Below are 21,251 nucleotides of genomic sequence, written 5' to 3'. Positions count from 1 at the left end.
GATGACCCCTTTAAGCTGCTGAGAGCACTTTAAGCACCTTTCTTCTTAGACCATCAGGCCCGGGGGCTTTGTTGGGTCTGATTTTGGGGAGACACATGGCTATTTCTCTCTCAGATAGCTACATAGCTACACCACCTACCTGACTGCAGATAGTACTGAAGTTTGTGTGTGTGGTAAGACCTTGAATTCATGTCACTTAAAAGTCTCCGTTTTCCTCCAATCAGCCACCCTTTGTGAGGTCCATAAATAACATGGCAGTGAAACACACAATCATTGCTCATTTTGAAGTCAATGTGGCATAATTAAGTAGCTGTCACAGTTGATGTCCATTTAATGCTGGCTGAGCAGCCTCTCGAGTCCAGTTGCCTTTACTCCATCCATTATATAATGCGCTGAATATGTGTGTAAGTGATTGAAGGACAAAAACAGACTGAAAGAGGTCTAAAGAAGGGAAATTTCACCTCCTCAGTTCTGCTGCAGTGTTTCTTACATGTTCTCTTTCCCTGCAAACTCTCCTTTTCACCCTTTTTTTTCTACAGGAGGCCTTTTTTTGTCACTATGATGTAGTTTTCAATATCGGTGGAACAGTTGGGAGCATATGGCCTCCTTGTAACCTTGTCCACCGCCTCCTGTAGCGCTCCCTCACTTGTTTTGAGTCCTGTAACAGGGCGCCTGCCCATCGAGAAGCAGCAGAGCGTGTGTGCTGGGAGACTTCAGCCGCACGCGCGTGTGTGTGTTTGCTGAACTTTACTGCCACTGCAGATACAGTTTCCTGATTGAGTTTCTTCGAGCAGAAACAGGCAGAGAGACAGAGAGAAACAGGCAGTAACGGAGAGAGAGAGAGAAATAGAGAGAGAGCAACAGATAGAGAGAGAGAGAGAGAGAGAGAGAGAGAGAGAGAGAGAGAGAGAGAGAGAGCATATTACTGAATGCCTTACGTAAGTTAGTGGAAAAGATAGATGTCAAAGAAATGCTTTGAAAGGCAAAGGCCTAATGTCTGTCAGAAGTTCCTGTGCAAAATGGCTTTTAGTCACAGTGTGAATGCCTCTGGGCGCCTGAGAAATTTCTATAGTCACCTGGACAGCAGAAATGTATCGTTTGGAAAGGATTATAAGTGTTGAAATGCCTGTATTTGACTCTGTTTTTACACAAAGTGAGAATGAGAATTTTTCTGAACACAATGTTCTTTTTTGCGGTATTAAATATGGAAGTGAGCAGATGCTGTCTTCCCCGAAGTGTCCAGTGTCGCGCTGGTGATAATCCTCAGGGCTTCGGCACTGAATTCTGTATGTGTGTGTGTGTACAGCAGTGTCGTTTCTGTCCTCTCATGTATATTTTTGTGTTGTTTGCTTTTGGATTCCCCTCCGCCGCGCTTTTCATCCTTGAACAACACGTCAGTCAGGTGCTCTCTGAGGACTACAGCAAGTGAGGAAGAGGGAGAGACAGAGAGAGAGAGAGGAAAAGAGAGATGCGAGGACACCAAGAAAGAGTAAAAGAGACAGAGATGGGGGAGGAAGACAGGGGGAAAAGAGTTTTGAAAGACTTCTAACTTCCAAGCCGACTGTCATAGCTGTGCTTGCCAGAGGGGAGAGCACCTTTAAGCATACTGGATGAGTAACAATGTGGAGGGACTACAAAAGCAAAGTAATACATAATAAGCAGTGCTCGCTCTGCTCTGCTCAGGCAGCTAACCTACATGAGATTGGTGTTGAGAAAAAAAAATTTGGCCTAGTGTGGCTCAGCACACACTGAAATAAGATTTCGGAAGTATGTATGCAACTGTCAGACTGGGATGTTGGTCTCAACAAGTAGATTTCCATCGAAATGAGGAACAAAAACAGACAATGTGGTGACAAAATCAAGATGTGTGTTACTGTATGTAACCTCACTATCTGCTGCTACGCTGCAGCATAAATCAATACGTATTCCTCAGCTGATTTTGTTTGAATTTGTACAACAAAAAGCTATCACCATAGAGGTAGCTGAATCATTTTACAGTTTCTTCTTTAGTGCCTCTCTTCTCTTGACTGCAATCTTATTCCTTTTCACTCATTAGGCCTAAAAGGCATGTTCGTTGGCTTTGATGATAAAAGCAAATCTGTGATTTTGCACAAGTGCAGAGCATTGCCTGCTGTTTGAACACAATGCCCTGTGGTTTGTTTTGCAGCACCACCCAGAACTCAAACATTACAGCGTTTGTGACCGTATTGACAGCCAGCCAGACTTTACTGTGTTATGCCAAAACCAACTGCCTGTACCCTTGCAGGGATGGAGCGTGAAAATCCTGCTCGGTTTGTCCTTCCTCCTGTAGCATCGCCGTGCGTGCATACAGCCAAGCGAGGATTTCAGGGTGTCGTTTTTGATCCTAGAGGAAAGTGTGATGCTACAATAGCTCTGTTCAACTTTGTTTAGTTCAGGTTAGGAGTCTGGCTCACGAATCATAACTCGATAATCTGTGCTCGAACATGAGTGGAAAGAGTAATGGGTGCACGTTTCATCCTTCCAGCTGCCTACTTCTTAGGATGCAGGACAGCACCTTTGTAGTCACTTCATTATGTCAAAATGATAATTATGCCCCAGTGGAAGCTCGCTTCACCAAAATGTATTAGAGCCCTCAGTCACATCCACTGATAATCAAGTCCTGACTGTCGTTTTGAAATTTAAATTTTCAGTAAAGCGTTTGAGTGAGGCACACACTGGCAAGAAAGAAAGAAAAAAAAAAACTTTCCCTCCCCTCTTGACTTTTAGCTCTTACACGACTACCCGAAAAATTAGAGCAGGCAAAGATGAATCATAAAAGTTGATGTGAGGATATTTTTCCGCTTTATTTGACATCACAGTCAAGTCAAACAAAAAAAAGGAAGTACACAGAGAGACAATAAGATGCGACCGAGTTGTACTCACATCTCAGTTTAGTCAGAATATGGTCAACTGAACTTGAAGGTAAATTCACAAAAAAAAAAAGGAGATTGCTGAGATAATGACCATTAGAGGATAATTGGGCACTTGATACTGCAGTAGCCTTTCAAGTGTGCTGCAGGGAGGATCTGCAGACGTGCTATTATCATCCCAGTCAATGACAGATTAACTGAATTCATACAGCGAGTGTTGCTTTAAGTTTCAAAAAACAGAAGTCTCTCTGTGTAATGAATTTCCTGTTCTACCTTTGACTGTCACGTGGTCCTGTAGGAAGTGGAAAAAGATGACCCAAACGTGAGTTGTTTGTGAGTCAGATGAGCTTGTGTTTACTTTCGTGGATTCCCAACAATGCTGGGAGCAGGAGGAAGGGATTTGGCCGACTAAATCCAGGTCAGACTTGGTCAGATTAACCCCCCTGATCTGGCAGGAAAAATTCCAACATACTGATGGGAAGACACTTGTTTGGGGAGGAGGAAAAAAAAAGGCAAGAAGTATGTATTCTTTTAAAAAAGTAAATTGTATTACATTGTGCCTGGATACAATACAGAGACACAAAAACAATCATATGTACACAAGTGAAAATAAAAACATTTCACAATTCACAAGAGTGAAAAGGCAACAAGAGAAGAATGCGTCATTGAGAGCTTTAGTAAAATAAGCGGGGCTGTTGCAAAGGTTCCTAATCTTTCTATCTTACATGGATTTTAAACTGAGGGAGAACCCTGAGATGTGAGGGGAGTGGAGAAAAAGGCATCTAAAGATAATTAAAGTCAACTGCTCAGGCTATAAAAGGATTCGCTTTTATAGCCTCCCAAGTCAGAACAAAATGGGTCTAACAAACGAGAATATACTCAGGTGAATTAATAAAAAAAAAAAAAAGAAAAAAAGAAAAAGGACTGAACCCACAACAGCCACCACCTTTGTCTTCATCATTATCAGGGTTATTTATTAGTTATCAAGTGCATACGGTTTTCTGAAATGTTTCTCAGGGAAAAAAGGCTGCATTTTGAGTAACATCAGACTTCTTGTCTTTGGCAGAGCTGCTGTGGATGAAGTTAAAGTTTCAGCAATCCTATCTGGAAAAGCACAGCGCTTATTATACGGCTCAATTTCCAATTCTCTCACAGATACGCACACAAACACAAACACACACACGCGCACACACACTCACTCACTCACTCACTCACACAGAATACAAAATGAGGCCGCAGCACAAAACAATCTCCCAGACAGGCTCAGTGATACAAAAACACAGACAAAAAAAAAAAAAAAGAAAGATGGCTATTATGTGAGGATAGTAGTAACTATTCATACGCTCCTTTATAAGGAAGAAACAGAACATCTTTCACTCCATTAAAAAGGACTTGAATCCCGCAAACGGAGATGGTTATCTCCATCACATTGCATGAGGCTGCTGTGCGGTGAAATGGAGTAGCTGCTCGATGGAGGCAGGCTTCGGGCCATTATACCACCCCAGAGCTGGGAGCTATAATTGCAGTGGGAGAGTACAATCAGGTACTGTGTTTGTCTCTGCTCTAATCTCTACACCCTGCCTGGCCTTTTTCATAGACATGGGGCTGCAGCTTTTCGTCCAGCCTTTCATCTGGCTGCTCAAGGGGAGTCTTTTTAGTTCAGATCTGTCAGAATTCAAACTGGAGTTTTAGTGCTTTTTGGATAGACTGGAGGCACCACCGCTAAATCTGTAACACAGCTGACACTGAACTCCCAACATCTATTATGACTACTAGTTTGCCCGCTTCTCTCGCTTTATTCCCCTCTGATAAAATGCCAGAGCAACCTTTGCACCTGGTGCTACACTGTACCGCTCCCATGCTGTGATTATGACATTTATAGACAGAAAGTTGAAGTTTTTCTACGAGCGCTTTTAAAAGCACACGAGCTTGCAGCCAGTGAGACATTTGAGTCAGTGCAGAGACAATGCACAGCACAATCAAATTCCTGCATGTTTATGGTCCCCCTGTGACCCAAATACTTTATCTTTGTTGTGGTGGCTATAAACCACACTATTAAAAGCAGAACTGGGTTTATAGTTTCCTTAAACAAAAGCCTGGCCTCTCTACAAAGTGGAGTTCAGTGCATGATGGTGAGATCTGTAAATGCTAGCTAAGCAGGATTACTGTTGTGCTTCACATGGTTTCACTATTGCAGGAAAGTACAGTACAGCGCTTGTTCAGGATTGAGTGCAATACCACTTTTAGAAAAGAAACAAACAAAAAAAAAATCACTTCTTTATGTCCTTGGGTATTAAAAAGAGTCAGAAATTCACTTTCTTTCCTCTCCTGTTACTCCCAAAACCATTTTCGTCCATTAGAGGCACCTCACAGAGATATAACTGAAGGCCTGTGCCTGGATTCATGTCTTTATGACTAAGTGAGAGAGCGAGCATTGTGCCCTTGGAATGAAGATAAAAATGTGTTTTTTTTTCAAGGCACAGTTGTCAAGGCTCCTACCTCTGAATATACTGATAAGAGCATGAAGTTTTACATTCATTTAAAAAAACATCTGCTGGGTTTTGTTTTCTGTGAAATAAGAAAAAAAAAAAAATTTGAGAGGAAACAGACTTTGGACTAACTAGCCAAGAGAATTTCAGTGTTACAGTAATGTTTGAACGGCACACACAAACACAAACCAACAAATGAAAAGAAATGTTCATGATTGTCACCTATAAAAAAAAAAAAAGATATTCTGCAAGATGATACATGAGGGGTGACTGGAGGTAAAGGTCCCTGTTGACGAGGCCAACAGAGGTCAGAGGTTCCCCTCGTCGAGCATCTTGTTGACGCCGTTACAGATCCTCTGCAGGTGAGCACGATAAACTTCCGAGGGCCCGTAGAGAGCCGCCAGGAAGTCACAGTCGGCGAAGTGATTGAAGACGTGGTTGACGCGCGAGTGGCTTTTGGCTGTCAGGTGGCGTTTGATGGCCTGGTGCAGCAGTTCGCGGCACTCGTTCAAAATGGCGCTCATGACCCGGCGGTCAAAGGTGAACTCGATCTGGTGGAAGCTGACCGCCGTCATGGCCAGAGTGTGGACTTTCTTCCTGTGAGACAGAATGAAAGGAGAGGCTGTCAGTTTCTAATTCTGACTGCAGCAGCAGAAGCAAAGTGAAATCTGTTGGGTAAAAATAGAAACTGCTGTCTTGTGATTTTTTTTTTTCTGGAGAAGTTTCACTGCTCCCCCCCCCCCCACCGTCCCTGTATCTGTTATAGTATGGTCCTTCGCAGCGATACATCTCCATGCTAATATAATCACCATTCTCCACACTGTGCACTTATGTCAGTTTCACATGCCTCCAAGCAGAGTTTTACTATTTTAGTGGAAAATAAACTTATGTAAAACTCAATTTCCTTAATTTGCCTCCATCAGCACACAGAAATGTACTTGAGCTGCAGTTCTTCCTACGTGAAGCTTTCAATCAGGATTCACTGACTGTTGCTTCTCAAAGTTTGTCACCTTCTGACATACAATTTAATATGTTTTAAATGAATGTCTGAAAACCTTTTCATTTAAACCCCTTAAAAATAAATAAAGTAAAAAAACAATTTATTAGGCTTCCCTCTGAGAGTTAGATGAGAAGATTGATAAAATTCCTGAGCAAGAGCCAGGAGGCAGGAAGTTAAAAAAATCCACCTTCCAAAACCTCTGAATCACAAAGTAGCGCTCATTTAATCTGCACACAAACAGAAATGTAACAAGACTAAGCAGAGGATTAAGATTTTTTTCCTAAAAAGTGACTAAAAACAATGAACCAGTTATCAAAATTATTGCCAATTCATATTCTGATGCTCGACTAATCAATTAATCAACTAATTGTTGCAGCCCAAAATGTCCTTTAATGATTCTTTCTGCCCACCTGAAGGTCTCCACCAGGATCAGCTCCTCGCTGCTGAACTGGTTGTTCCTGTAGAGCACTCCCAGCTTCACCACCATCTTGATCAGGTTCTTGATGATCTTCTGCGACTCTTTGCGGTTGCGGGTGTACTCCTTAGTGACGCGGTACAGCTCGTCCAGCACTTCGCTGCTGGTGTCGTCAATGAAGAGGTTGGCCATGCTCTTGGTGGCCATCTTGCTCATCAGCTTCTTCTGCGCCTGCAGGGCTAAGCTCTTAGTGCTGAAGGAGTCCATAGTCGAGTCTAGAAAAAAAAAAACGCCGAGAAAAAAAGAGCAAAGAAAAGAAAACAGTTTAGTTAGATGGTTTTTCATAACATAACATTGAAAACATTTTTGGTTTCTAAAACTAATATACACACAGAAATGAACAGACAAGAACTCGTCCTTAGATATCAGCTTAGACTTTCTCATGTTGCACTGACAGCCTGCACTGTGTGAGGTTATTGAAAATAACATCTACACTAATACTGTTTAAACTGCAGGGCCAAGAACTGTCCCCTTTATCACATAATGAGCAGTGGCAGCTGTCAAATTAGTCGCAGCAACCCTGTGGCTCGTATCCTACCAGATAGAGAAGAACGTTTCATTATCCATGTAGGAGTGAAGTCGGCTACAGCACGACCAAGCAAAGCAGACAATGTAATCTGGACGTCTCATCTGTTGAGTGCATTTCAAGAACAAGGTGTGTATGTGTGTGTTAAAGCGAGAGTGCCAACTCATTCACTGCACACGTGTTGCTTGATTTATGTATGACGCTGCTGCTGTGTGTTTGTGTGTGTGGATGGATTGTGTGTCGAAGCACGGTGACTCAGTGAAGGGTTGCGTCTATGACAGAGACTCATAAATAGTGGGGGTCAGTGAGGCTGCCAGCTTCCACATTCCCTCCCATCTCCCCAATCAAATGAGGCAGGTCCACAGCACGCCACATCATTTCAGCGCCCGCGTCTCAATGCGGGTCACTTCTTCAGGTTTGTATATCCTGTTTTTGAAAAAAAATAAAACCAATCTATTTTCCTGTGCACTCCCTCTCTGAGATTCACATTTCTCCAAGGATAACATCAAGTACACGAGAGTTAACGGGCAAAGAAAAAGTTGGTTTCCACAAGTGCGTTCCTATTCCAGCGCAAGAAGAATGAATAAGGGTGAAGGAGGGAGCAACTGTATTACAAGTTTAACTTTGACAAGAGATGGCAACAATTTTCAAACATTTATTCTTACAAAAAATGTTTTTGTTATATTTTGAACCTCCCTTAACTTCATTTTAGGAATCCTGAAATAGGGCTGCAATGACCCATTATTTTAATTAATACTGATTATAAGGCCCAGAACCAAAGATCCACAATAATACAAAACAGAGAAAAACATCAAAAACCTCACACTTTACAAGCTATTTCTAGCTAATTTCAGATTAACCTGCAGATTATTTTTTCTGATTTTTGGGGTTTTTTTTGTGTTTCATTTATAAAATATCAAAAATTTGCAAAAAATGTATGATATTATTTCCCAGAGACCAAGGTGACATCTTAAAATGTCTGATTCTGTCTGAACAACAGTCCAAAACACAAAGATATTCAGTTAACAATAAAACAGAGAAAAGCAGCACATCTTCAGATGAAGGTTTTTGCTTGTGAAATGACAAAAAATTGAAATAGTTACAGATTCATTCCAAAGAAAACATGGTTACATCTTTCAAAGTAAGGTATCGAATAATGTCAAGAATTAAATCAGCACTAGTGTTGAAAAACAAAACCCAGCGTCACTGCGAAGATGTCTCAGAATCAAGCAAATAAGTGAAACACTTCTGCACCTGAGGGAAAGAAAATACATAAGAAACAGGCGTAACAGTCAGATCTTATTTCCTTGATACATCTCACTGTCTCTGATATGCTAAATGTAGCCTAATAGGTGACAGCCGCAATGAAAACAAAACAATTATATTTAAGCAAAGTGTCCTATTCACATCACAACAGGGGATTCATCTTTATACAATAGCCTGAAAATCTGTGTGATTGGCAAGTTGCCTGTTCAACGTGCTGGAGAATAATACAAATCCAAGAGAGGTGCTATTAGAGCAGCAGACAAAATGAACGGTGACACATCCCTGCTGGGTGACTTGTGATTTTTTTTTACCGTTGTTGGTACTAGAAGGCAGTGCGACTGCTGCTACAGTGTGACTTTCATTCCTCTCTTTCTCTCACTGCAATGCCTCTCCAAGAATATCAATAAGACTCCTTAGAGAGAGTGTCAGCAGGATGCTTCCCAGGGAGGAGACACATGAAGAGAGAGCGAGAGCAAAGACAGACGCAGAGAGATAGAGACAAAAGGGCCGTGGGTGTTACATATCAATCCTCAAACATTTGGGAAACGTAGGTGTTGAATGAGAGGTCATTTATATATTGTCTCATGCTGAATCTAGTTCACCCTCTCTCCCTCTCTCTCCCCCTCTCTCTCTTTGCAGGTGCTGGACGTTTAATCAGGCCTCTCGCTGTGCTGATCAAGGATCAATGGCAGATCCCCATCGACCATTTCACCATCGTGATCGTAACTCTAAATTTGCCCAGCTGCACTTGTTACAGAAAATCCTGCTCTGATGCAATGTGTGTGAAACAGATAACAAGGAGAGACAGTAGCTGTGTTTCCATCTATCTGTCAAGCGAATTTTAAGCGAACTTTTCAAATGTCGTAAAAAAAACTAAAAAAAACTTTAATTGGAAGATGGCGGTATAGGCTACGTTACGCATGACTGTAATAAATAGAGTAGAAGAAATGTTTTTTTTCTGGTTGCGAACCAGAAAAAAACAAAACAAAAACAAAACAATCGCCTTGGCCATCTACGAGAGAAAAACAGATCGAGGTCTTCAGGAATTCATTTCATTTGGGCAAGTTGTAATTGTTCTTTCATGTCAGCTAGTACTGGTTGTTTAGTTGCTACTACCAGTCATGTTTTCACGCATTCTGGGAATGTCTGGGAAGACGCCGACAGCTGAAATACCTGATTTGAGTTAAATGTTCATTCAACAAAAGTGTTGCCATCATACTTGCCACATTAACTGTTTTGTCGAAAAAAGGCTCAAGCGAGCGTAAAAACCTTTTTGCAGAATTGAGGACATTTTTTTCAAAAAACCTTTACTAATGTGATACTTCAAAATGTGCATAAAAACACATTGACGGAAACACAGCTACTAATGATCAGACCGAGAAAAAAACAAAACAACAGAGCTTGAGATCTTTATGTTTATGAGAGCGGCCTGCTGAAAACACTTAGTCCTACTGTCACCCTCTAATCAAAACGGTCAAGCCTCAAGAGGAGAATCACTCATCGCAACACTTAGAGTAAGTCTGCATTCACATCCCTCTCTTCCTCTCCGTGCCCCTTGTTGAACGGATGTATAAGACTTTGGAAAATTGCAAACGGATAATGGGCACATTAGGAAAAACAGCCTCTCTCTGAGATTGAAGGGTGACTTCACAGTGCTCATTAAATTCCACTCTCATCGGGCACTGGAGCCATCACAGCTGTCAACTCTGCGTAGCCTATCGATGAACAGAAAAAAAGCAAAAGAGGAAAAAGAATGAGAGAGAGAGGAGTGTTTTGTCTTTTTATACCCATACATACAAACACTTCAAAATGAGGTGGAGCATAGGACTGTCTCTGTGAGCTTTCACTCAAAGCTGAAGAGTCACATAACAGACCCGTGGCACTCTCATCTTACGGATGGAGGAAGATTCTCACTGTGGCTCTCGCTTCCCCCTCTCTTTCCCCCATGGCGAGAAAACTAAAGGTTTCATGAAAAAAAAAAAAAAACAGTCCTCATGGGACAAGTGCTCAGTATGATGAAAAGGTTCTCGATCAAGGATTCCTTTTTTTCTGGTGACTTTGCAGCATGAGAGTGGCTACTGCCAAATCTAAATGGCCTGTGAAGTCCGGTGCCCAGGGACAGCCTGGCCAACCCTGACACAGCGTCTCCACAGAATTTATAGAGGCAAAAAATTTTCACGGATTTAAGGCAGAACGAGACATGACAGCAACAACGTTGCAGAGTGTTACAGCAAAATATACAAGCCAGAGTCATCGTTGCACGCAAACAAACATCTGCACACTCGCACACACACATATACACATTACTGACAGGTCTGGCTTGCTGAGCGGATGAAAAATGAAATGAAAAACAAAGACGGATTGCGGCAGCCAACAGCTCCTCAGCGTAATTATGACAGTTAAACAAGCCACAAAATCATCAGCTCGCTCAGAACAAGCACATTCACTCACAAAGACGTGTAGTTGAAAAGCTCAGCAAACATGACTCATGGAAATGAAACCCGACCCTACCCAGCAGTGGATGGATGTCTCATGACAGTGAGGGAGCCTGGGTAATGTGCTCAGAGACTCACCCTCCTGCAGGTGTAGACAGCCCCATCACGGCGGTGTGACAGCCTGGCTGAGGGATCGAGGTAAAAAGAGGCTGTGATGATGAAGATATAACCTTACTGTCCTCTCTAGTCCTCATTATTAAAGTTGGGTCGGATGAAGCTGGATAGGCCCTTTATTATCTGGGTTTAATGTGCTCTGCCTCTTTGAGTTTCCAGACAAGTAAAACTGCATTGGTGACACTTGAGCCAAAAGCTTTTCCCAGTTCATTTGGGAAAAGAGTGGGATGACAACTACCGGCTGTGGTTTTCATTTAGCGCTGCCATAATGTGGCTGTTGTGAAGCCCTTTGAGACTTACAGTGAATAAAGGTGAAAATTTGTACATCTTGTTGCTACAACTTAGAGGCAACTCAATTAATAATCAACTATTGCAACTATGTTGACAATCCATCATTTTGCATTATTTTTGAGCCAAAAATGGTAAATATTCTCTAAATAAGATAGAACACGCTCAATTAACAATAATACCATGAAAAATGGGTGCTGGCTCCTTAAAATAGTTGATGATGAAAAAGAAAGACTAGGACAGTACTCCAATTGACTTTTTAATTGCCACAACTGTAGCAATTAAAAACTCATTTTAGAGTGCTGTCCTAGTCTTTCTTTTTCATTAAATATTCTCCGGTTCCAGCTTCTCCACTGTGAGGATTTGCTGCTTTTCTCACATTATGTGTGATAATAAACTGTGTTTGTGTGTGTTTTGAAGTATTTGTGGGACAAAACAGGACATTTGAAGAAGTCACCTCCAACTTAAGGGAAACTATGATAGCCATTTTTCACTATTTTGACATTTTCTTTACCATTGATCAACTGATGACAAAAACAATCGGCAGATTAATCAATAATGAAAGTATCTGTTAGTCGCAGCCCTAATACCTAATAGTTTACCCCAGTGGTTCCAAACCTGTGGATTGAGTGCCTTTGAGGGGTCACCAAATAATTAAAGGGAAAAGAAAGAAACAAAATCTATTTTTTTCTTGGGAAATACTTGATTATTTAATCGTAACTCCTTTAAAAAAAACTGTCTGAAAAGGAAAAGTCATTCTTGGGTTGAACTTTTTGCAATTCGTGTTCAAACTAAGACTGTAAACTGTGATTAAGGAGATGTCTTCAAATAGCTTTTTTTCTCCAACCTACAGTCCAAAACTTAAAGACAATAAAATTAAACAAAGAAAAGATTAAAAAAAAAAAAATCATATTTGAGAAGCTGGAAACAGTGACTGTTTGGGTTTTTCCACTTGATAAATAGCTTAAACAATTTCTTGATGCTTACTTTGATGTCGATTGATTGAATTGTTTCATTGGTGGCCTCGCTGCAGCATTTGTCACATGATGACCTACTTGCTAATTCATACATTGTGTAACAGCAGCCAAAAAAGCCAAAAAGGACGATAACAATGGCCAAAAGGGAGATATTTACTGGAGACCACAAAGAAAATTCCACACATGCTACTTCACATGAACATTTTTTGCTCTTTTGCTGCTCATATTTAATGTAAATCTAACATGATGTGAGCGTAGCATTGCTTTTATTAAGCAGAATCTAACATACATCCTCTGTATTGACTGTACTCACTTGTCAGTTAAACCAAAGGTGAGGTGTGACAGGTGAGAAAGGGCCAGAAATTGGATACACCTGTAGCTTCCACCCCCTCCAACCCATGATGTCACGCCTCATGAGGAAGAGGAGGCCGCAGCATCCAAAATATCATCACTCTAATAGCTGCTGCCGATCTAGACGTCTTGGTGGATACTGGTAACAGTCATAATAAAGAGAAAACCAATAAAGAATGTTTCTTTATAGTACTTGGCCACCACAAGTTGCTAAAAAAGCTTTGGCAGACACTGTAGAACTTTCCATGACACTTCATCGCACAAGTGATTGGTTGATGGCAGCAGAAAATGTCACGACTTTCATGCTCTTCAGGGATCACTAGTCACATGGACGGGGGCACTGTGACCCTGAAAGAGATGACTCCATCAGCAGAGAAAATCTTCACTGCTATGGGATAGAAGTGATTACTGAGAAGAGCTCTGTGTTTGTAGGGATTTACTGCTTTAACTCTCTGAATAGACATTCATACAAGATTAGAGCTGGAGATACTTTTGGCCGAAATTGGCCTATCCCAGATATACTGGTACTGGCATATATGTTGTCCGATATTCGCCAATATTTAAAAAAAAAAAAATTAAGTTATATAAACAGCATTTTATGCATTTTTGATCCTTTTTCTTAATTCAAGTTGAATATATATATATATATATATATAAAATTCCATGTGAAGTTTACTGTTTCAGTGGACTGATGTCATTTTGGAAAATAAAAGTTTATTGTTAAACTGTAAAACATCCTGCCTCCATTACATATCTATTTCATAAAAGTATTGTGCATATTTGAGGGATCATTGCAAAAAATGTCTCTGATATTTGACAGTAACCTTTTTCTGCTAACAAATGATCTCAGCAAATCATTGCTGTGACATACAGAAGTTTAAATCATTTTTTCCAGGTTTTAGCAAAAACAAAAAGGTTCTTTCTTGGTGTTCTTAATCCTGCATTTTTTCTAAAGCATAAACATTTAAGTATCTTGGTGACCCAGTGGTGTAAGACTCATAACATCGATCTGAGATGTGCCCGGTTTGAGTCTGGCAAATGACCTTTACCATATGTTTCCTCCACTCGTTCTCCTCTCGCCTGCTGTTTCCTACTGCTTTCAACTGTCCAATTAACACAAAATATCATAAATAGAAACTCTTAAAAGCTTCAAACAGGTCAAAACGCAAATAGATACAAGTAGTACAAACAGAATTTAGGGCTGCACTTAATATTTTAATGTTGATTGTTTTCTAAATTAATTGATTGTTTAGTCTATTAAAAGTCAAAAAATAGTGAGGAATGTCCAGCACAGTTTGTTTTGTCTGACAAACAGTCGAAAAAACCTGAAGATATTCAGTTTAGTACCTGTATATTCACATCAAAGTAAGAAACTGTTGCCAACTTTTTTGGCATTAATCAACTTATCGTTTAAGCTCTAAATCAATTAAATGCACATTTTGAAAAGTGCCTGAAAGAGACGGACCAATACAGACGCAGCAACATCTGCAGCCTTTCATGCAACCCTGCACAAGAGCTGTACAATAAAAACTGCCACTGTTTAGCTTCTAATGTTCCATTTTGTGCGACACTGTCAGACTATTGTTGATTCAAGTTTTTTCTTCATTAATCGTTTGATCTCAAAATGTCATCACAATTTCCCAGAGCCCAGGGGGATATCTTTAAATAGCTTGTATTATCGGAGCAGGACTCCAAACCCGAAAGATATTCAGTATACGATCACAAAAGACAAAGGAAAGTAGAAAATCCTCACAATGTGAAGCTGGAACCAGACACTGTTTGTTATTTGTGCTTTAAAAACGACTTACAAGATGAGTCAATTATCACAATACTGTAGTTGTTGATTATGTTTCTATTGTTTAACAATTGTTTCTGTGCTATTCAAGATGATGATAACTTTTATACCAGAGTTGTAGCCATATTGTGATGGGCTGCATAATAATCCACCACTTATGTGGGAGGCAAAATACTATAAACACTTCTCAATATAGTTGAACAATAACATACAGTGTTGAATCAACACCTCTGTGACACAGTGCCAACAAAAACTACACATAATAAGCATCATAAAAGTATAATTTATTGCAGAACTGTAGACCTGGATGGGATGTTGCTGCACTGTGTTCACTCTCTGTACATAGTGTATTTGCTTTGCTGCCTTTTGGTAGAACTCCCACGAGCAAAATGTAAATAAAAAACAGCCACCATGTGAACAGGGAGAGTCTATTGGATTACTATTCTACCTTTTCCAAGGCCATGCAACATTAGATGAAGATAGAACTAAAGTCTCTGTACACTGAATAGTCGCTAGAGAAAATTTTAGAACTGAAACAATTACTAGATCTAATCTAGATATAATCTATTAGTCCATTGACAGAAAGTTTATCAGCAACTATTTTGATAATCAATCATTTTTCATGTGTAATTGCAGAATATTCTCCATTTCCAGACACTCAGTTATGGGGGTTTCCTGCTTTTTTTGATCTTATGTGTATGTAAACTGAATAAATTTGGATTTGGGGCTGTTGGTTGGACAAAACAAGCTATGTCAAGACGTCACACACGGCTTATCACTTTTTCTGACAAATAATCAATCAATTAAATTGAGAAAATAATCTTTAGTTGCAGCCATAAAAAGACAAGAGAACTATGGACCCCTGAGAGCAAGCTTCTTGATCATAACCAGAAGCATTACGGATGTCGTTAAAATGCCGTCTAATCAGGAAATCTTGAATAAGAAAACTTCTTTCTCCACAAATTCTCCCCAGCTGTGTGATATAATCCGTCTCCACTTTGAGAAACAATAGACAATCCTGGCAGTTATATAAGGTACATCCGTGCTTTGTGTTCAGAGAGGACAAGTAACCACTCCAATGAGCTGTACGACTGGAGCCACTCCGCTGTAAGGGAAATCAACAGCAGGATTTCAAGTCAACGCTGCGATTTCATCTTTCATCAACTTTTGTAGTGTTTGTCTCACTCCTTCTCTTGAGATGTTGCATAACAGAGGAGGTGCTGACTGCTAATAAGAGAGCCTGCGCTGGGAACAATTGTATATGGCAGACGTGTGATTATGTGATGGTTTCAATGTTCACATAGTCATCTGGTACGGTGGCTCTGACATGAGATTCATAAATCGTGCCCAAAGCAAATGCAAGCAAGTAATATACAGCGGGTGGGGGGGACACTACATGCATGCTTTGCTTTGAATGCAGTATGTATGATGGTAATGTGCTGTCGCCTTCTCATCTTCCCACACAGTCATCATCTGTGAAGGCTTGTGCAGATCTGCTGAGAAAGGAGGCAATCAGTGCCTTTCGCTCAGACACCTACCCTTTTCTTTTTTTAACAGTTTTCTCAGATCTGCCAGAGCCCGCTGAACAATTAATAATTAATACATCGGCATATAATGGATCAGGGATTAATAATTCATCCTGCCGATTTGGACTAAAATAGACCGGAGGCTAAGAGAAGTCTGCCGTGGCGCAACAGGTTGGGGCAGCGATGTGGGGATAAAGAGCGGACTACAAGCACGTACAGTAGAAGACAGTGGCGGCGAGATGATGGCCTTAATTTAGGAACATCAGTCAGTGTTGCGCATGTATAATAAGGCTGGGAATACAGCAGCTACATCACTGCTGCGCTGCCCGAGGGCCAACACAACACTCACTGACAACATTTGTTCTTGCATTAAAATTCATAAGTGGGTAGTTGTTTGTTACAACTGAGTAGATTTGGCTTTACACATAAGAATAATAGAGATTAAAAAACGCCAGTCCACTCTCACGTGACTTAACTTTGACTGCCGTGTGCAAGTTTTAATAACATATTATTTACAATATAATTAGTAACAGCACTGCGAATAATTCAAGATATAATCAAGGTGCTAACGGGTGCTTGAGCTATGACTGATGTCTGGGCCAATGACATTTTAATTAAGGCCACCATAAGAGCAGGGCACATTATGACTAATTTTCCTCACCTCAAGCCCAGAGAGTGTAATTTGTTAACTTTGTATGTTAATGGAGTGGCAAATACCAGTGTGCTTGGCTGTAAGAACAGCGGGGATGGAGATCAGCGAGAACAGAGAGGGACCAATATGAGAAGACATGACTGTGACTAATAGATGACTTGAGAGGGATCTCAAATGAATCCAGTCTACTCTGTCTACTGGCAAGATACCGCCATCTCTCACTCTGTCTCTGTTTCAAACAATGCCATAATATTTGCAGGTCATGCAGCTCCGCTCTTTCAGACAAGGCCGCATGCTCGAAGTGTTTCAGGTTTCCAGGGAAACTGGAGGCCACCTGCGTGCTCGGATGAACTTTGCAGCCTAGTAAAAGCAGGTCAAACACCTCTCTTGTCTCGTCAATGAGTTACCATGGATTCTCCTCAGCAGGAACAACAGTGTCTCTAGCATTACTGCTGCAATTTCAAGCTCTGCCCTTAATAACACTGCATGGAGAATGTCTGGCAACGCCATTATATTGTCTTGTTCTAAAAGACACTCGGAGGAGGGGATCTTCATAGGTACAGTTACGCTGAAATACACATGAATGAGGCTCACCAGCTTCTGCCTAGACCTGCTGGCTAATTATTGTATATTATTATTTATTGTCTCTCACATTCATATTGTCCCAAAACAATGATAAAGTTGTTGTGAAGCACAAAGCTATGATTAATGATGAAAAGCAAATACTCATTAAAATCAGTCATGGATGAAATCTAAAATAAATGGACTTTAATTGTACTTGTATTGTATTGTGTTCCACTTTCAATATATTTCCATGCAGTTCAAGGAAGTGGACACCAATTTGATTATTCATTGATTCACATCAATTACGATACAGATTAACAATTGAATCTTTTTATATTACAAAATCTCAGAAAATACTAAAAAAATGGCCAGAACTATTTCTTAAATCTCAAAGTGGCACCTTCAGGTTGCTTGTTTTGTCCAACGAATAGTTCAAAACCAAAAGATATTAAATTTACAATGAAGACATTGCTCCTCTTTGAGAGGACCAAAACGGTTAGGAACCACTGATTTGGCCCACAAAATATCAGAAAACAGTGTGGATAAATGCCCACCACAATTTACAGGAGAGAAAAAAATAAATAAAAAAATGGCAATCAATTTCAAAAGAGCCCAAGGAGGCACCTTCAAATTACCAAGTATCCATCACAGTCAAAAATCCGAACGTATGCAAATTAAAATTATATAAACAAAAAGCAGCAAATACTAACAGTTGAGCTGCTGGAACTACTGCAGGTAATGTCTGGCATTTTTGCTTGAAAAATTACTTAGCCTAATCAATCACCAAAATCGCTGCTGATTAACGTTGTGATTGTCTACTAATTGGTAAATCGACAAGGTTACAGGTTATTTAGCCTGTATCTTTACATATGTTGGCCAATATGCACAGTAGATGTTGAAATGAAGCCTTATGGTTATTCTGCAATATTCATTTTGGCCCTGCCTCAGCTCACTGCTTGTCAGCTGTTGCTGCCAACAACAAAGACACAAAGGAAGCCCAGGAAACTGAAACACAGTTGGTAGAAGAACGCCAAATCATTTCACTACTGACACAGCTAATGCAAGAGGAGCGGCAACTCCAAGTCCTAATCCAAGGCCATAATTCATTTGACATGTCTGTTGAGGCTGTGCATGATAATGTGCGCTGCTACCTGCCAGAGCCTTAGCTGCACAGTGAAGCTATTCATCCACACTCAAAGCCATGTTCTGGAGAGACGCTTTACAATGTAAACACGGTGATGTGTTACAAAACATATCAATGTTTGCAAAACATATGTCTGTACCCTTAGTGAGGACACGCAGTGGAACTATAAGGAGGCATATAAGGTGCTGGGATAAACCTTAAGAGATCTTTTTCCTCTATGTTTCCTTAATTTCCTGTGACATGATACAGAATGGGAGGTTTTTTTTGTGCAAAACATAAGGTCTTTGTGAAATATTGCCTTACATGGCCACATATGGATATTCTCTCGATGGTGTCCTCCAAACAGTCTGACTTATCTGTTGTTCTAAAATGTTCATGAGTGGGTAAATTTGGAGCATCTGGTTCTATAAATACTAAATTAGTAATATTTGGATAACACTGATGCAAGGGCGTGCCATCAGGCAAGCCATCCAATTTTCCATTCATTGGTTTCACATACAGTAAAACCAAATATGGCAGGCAGTCCATTCTGAAAAGTTTCTCATTAGTCATCAATAACTAAGCTAATGCGTTTTAAAATCCAAAAACTCACTCTATGACACTGTTTCTCCCTTTTCTTAGTCTTCTAGTGTTAATATTACGCATGATAGTTGCTACACACTCTGAGCTCATCCTGCCAATATCTATCACATTAAATCAATAACTCTAAACATGAATCAATCTTATTATTAGTAATACTCACCAAACTAATATCATATGACTCATAATGAGCTGAAAATCATTTTTGCTGCCAGTTGTTGCTGCTAGCTAGCTATAATGTCAAAATGCTATATGAGTCACGTCCTAACTGATAAGCTAGAAAAAAAGAAACTGACCGTTACTTTCAACAACTTCCTATTTTAAAAAATACAGCAAGTCAAAGAAAGCCAAGTGACCTCGCTAGCAAACAAAATTAAGTCTTAATAAGTTCGTTTTTGTCAGTCGAGCATGACTGCAGTTAAGTTTTATCGGCCTAATTAAGTCGAGAGTGATTTAACCACAGGCCGCTGATAACGTCATAAACGTTGACCGTTGCTTTTAACTGTTACTGTTTGTTGATGAGACGTTACATTAGAAACTGGCCAACCGTTAACTCACCTTTTTTCTCTGAGCTCAGTGGGACACAGGAGTGGTCAGCCAACAAGATGACAAGTTAATCTCTCCAGTCAAAACCTCCTCAAGTCTTCATCCTGGCAACGCAGCGAAAGTTGTTTTACAGCATGTTTTTGTTTCTCTGGCTTGTTTTTTGTTGCGTCTCCGGTTGTTTGTGCGTTAAAAACACGTCCTCGGCTCGACGCCTCTTTTTTGTTCTGTTACCGTGTATCAAGCACAGATGTGTAAATTATTGAAAGAGTGTTTTTTTCTCTTCTCTCGGCTGCTGTGAGATCGGTTACAAGAGTTTGTTGTAACCCGATTCCTACTCGTAAAAAAAAAAAGTTTCAAACTTGAGGGGGACCTGGAAATGAACAGATTGATGTTGGCTTGAGCCAATGAAGGAGCAACAAGGGCAGTAGACCAGCCCAATCAGGCCAAAAGAAAGGAGCATTTACAGCCAGCACATTCCCCTGCCCCCATTAGGGTTTCCAGTAATTATCCTCGTCCAGTCCCAGTCCCAAGGCTGAACATTTCCCAGAGGAAACGGTGTTAAGGGAACAATGAGCAGGAACTGTGGGGAGCAGTTTTACTGTCATGGACAAAATGATATAGTGGCTTGTTAAGTTACACATTAATGAAGTACACTTGATGTTTTTGCATTTTCAGTTGTAACGAGTCAAACAAACAAGTGTATATAGGTAGTTATGGGAACAGACACGTAGACCAATATTAGTGTGTGTGTGTGTGTGTGTGTGTGTGTGTGTACCAGGTATTTCTCATGTTGTGGGGACTCGCCTCCCTTATGGTTAAAGTTCCCTTAATGTAAGTCATTGATTTTAGGGTGAAGACTTAGTTTAAAGTTAAGGTTATGTTAAGGTTAGGGTTAGTGTTATGGTTAGTAATGTGGTGATTGTGGTTACGCTTGGGGTAAATCTGCAGGAAATGAATGTAAGTCAATGCAATGTCCTCTGAAGGGATGGAAACACAACTCTCTCTCTCTCTCTCTCTCTCTCTCTCTCTCTCTCTCTCTCTCTCTCTCTCTCTCTCTCTCTCTCTCTCTCTCTCTTTGTGTGTGTGTGTGAGAGAGAGAGGGAGAGAGAGAGGTCTGAAATTTTATCAGCGGATGTTTTTAAGACAGGGGAAGTTTTTCCTCATCTGTCTAATGAGGACACAGGAACTCCCGAGGTCAAAATAACCTTATTGCATTGTTAGTTTAACACTGAGTTCATTTTATAGACGCACGTTTTACGTGTTTCAGCCACCTGCGTGTCCGTTTTAGCTCTATAGGGGATCATACCCAGATGTTACTTAAGAAATTGTGATACTATCCTATAAATTGGGCATTAATGTTAATATCAATTGGATTGTATGTCTAAGTACTGTATTGCAGCAGGTCTCATAATAAAACAGACACCTGTAGTGATGAAATCAATCTAGCTCGCCCTCTAGTGGGTGCCTTTATCAATCACATAACAACAGCTACAGAAATATACTGTAGATTTCGGTTTTGTCAGATACACAAATAACATCAAAACAATCATGTATAATTTGTATAATGTATAAT

The 21,251-nt window shown here is 40.3% G+C and overlaps 1 protein-coding gene across 2 annotated transcripts; it reads right to left on the bottom strand.

Moving 5' to 3' along the window:
• Nucleotides 1-3,417: 3,417 nt before the first annotated feature.
• tnfaip8l1 (tumor necrosis factor, alpha-induced protein 8-like 1) lies at nt 3,418-20,158 on the bottom strand. Of its 2 annotated transcripts, none has more exons than XM_067596949.1 (3): nt 19,691-20,158; nt 6,791-7,070; nt 3,418-5,977 (listed from the first exon to the last, which is right to left on the bottom strand). In XM_067596949.1, the coding sequence occupies exons 2-3, from the start codon at nt 7,060-7,062 to the stop codon at nt 5,689-5,691; spliced, it is 561 nt and encodes a 186-aa protein (XP_067453050.1). In that variant the 5' UTR covers nt 7,063-7,070; nt 19,691-20,158; the 3' UTR covers nt 3,418-5,688. The 2 variants fall into 2 exon arrangements, with proteins under 2 accessions (XP_067453050.1, XP_067453051.1); XM_067596950.1 differs by lacking the exon at nt 19,691-20,158 and adding an exon at nt 19,296-19,577.
• Between the last annotated feature and the right edge of the window lie 1,093 nt (nt 20,159-21,251).

Source organism: Thunnus thynnus, chromosome 8, assembly GCF_963924715.1.
Source record: "Thunnus thynnus chromosome 8, fThuThy2.1, whole genome shotgun sequence".
Lineage (NCBI taxonomy): Eukaryota > Metazoa > Chordata > Actinopteri > Scombriformes > Scombridae > Thunnus > Thunnus thynnus.
This window is presented reverse-complemented; position numbering and strand designations above follow the sequence as displayed.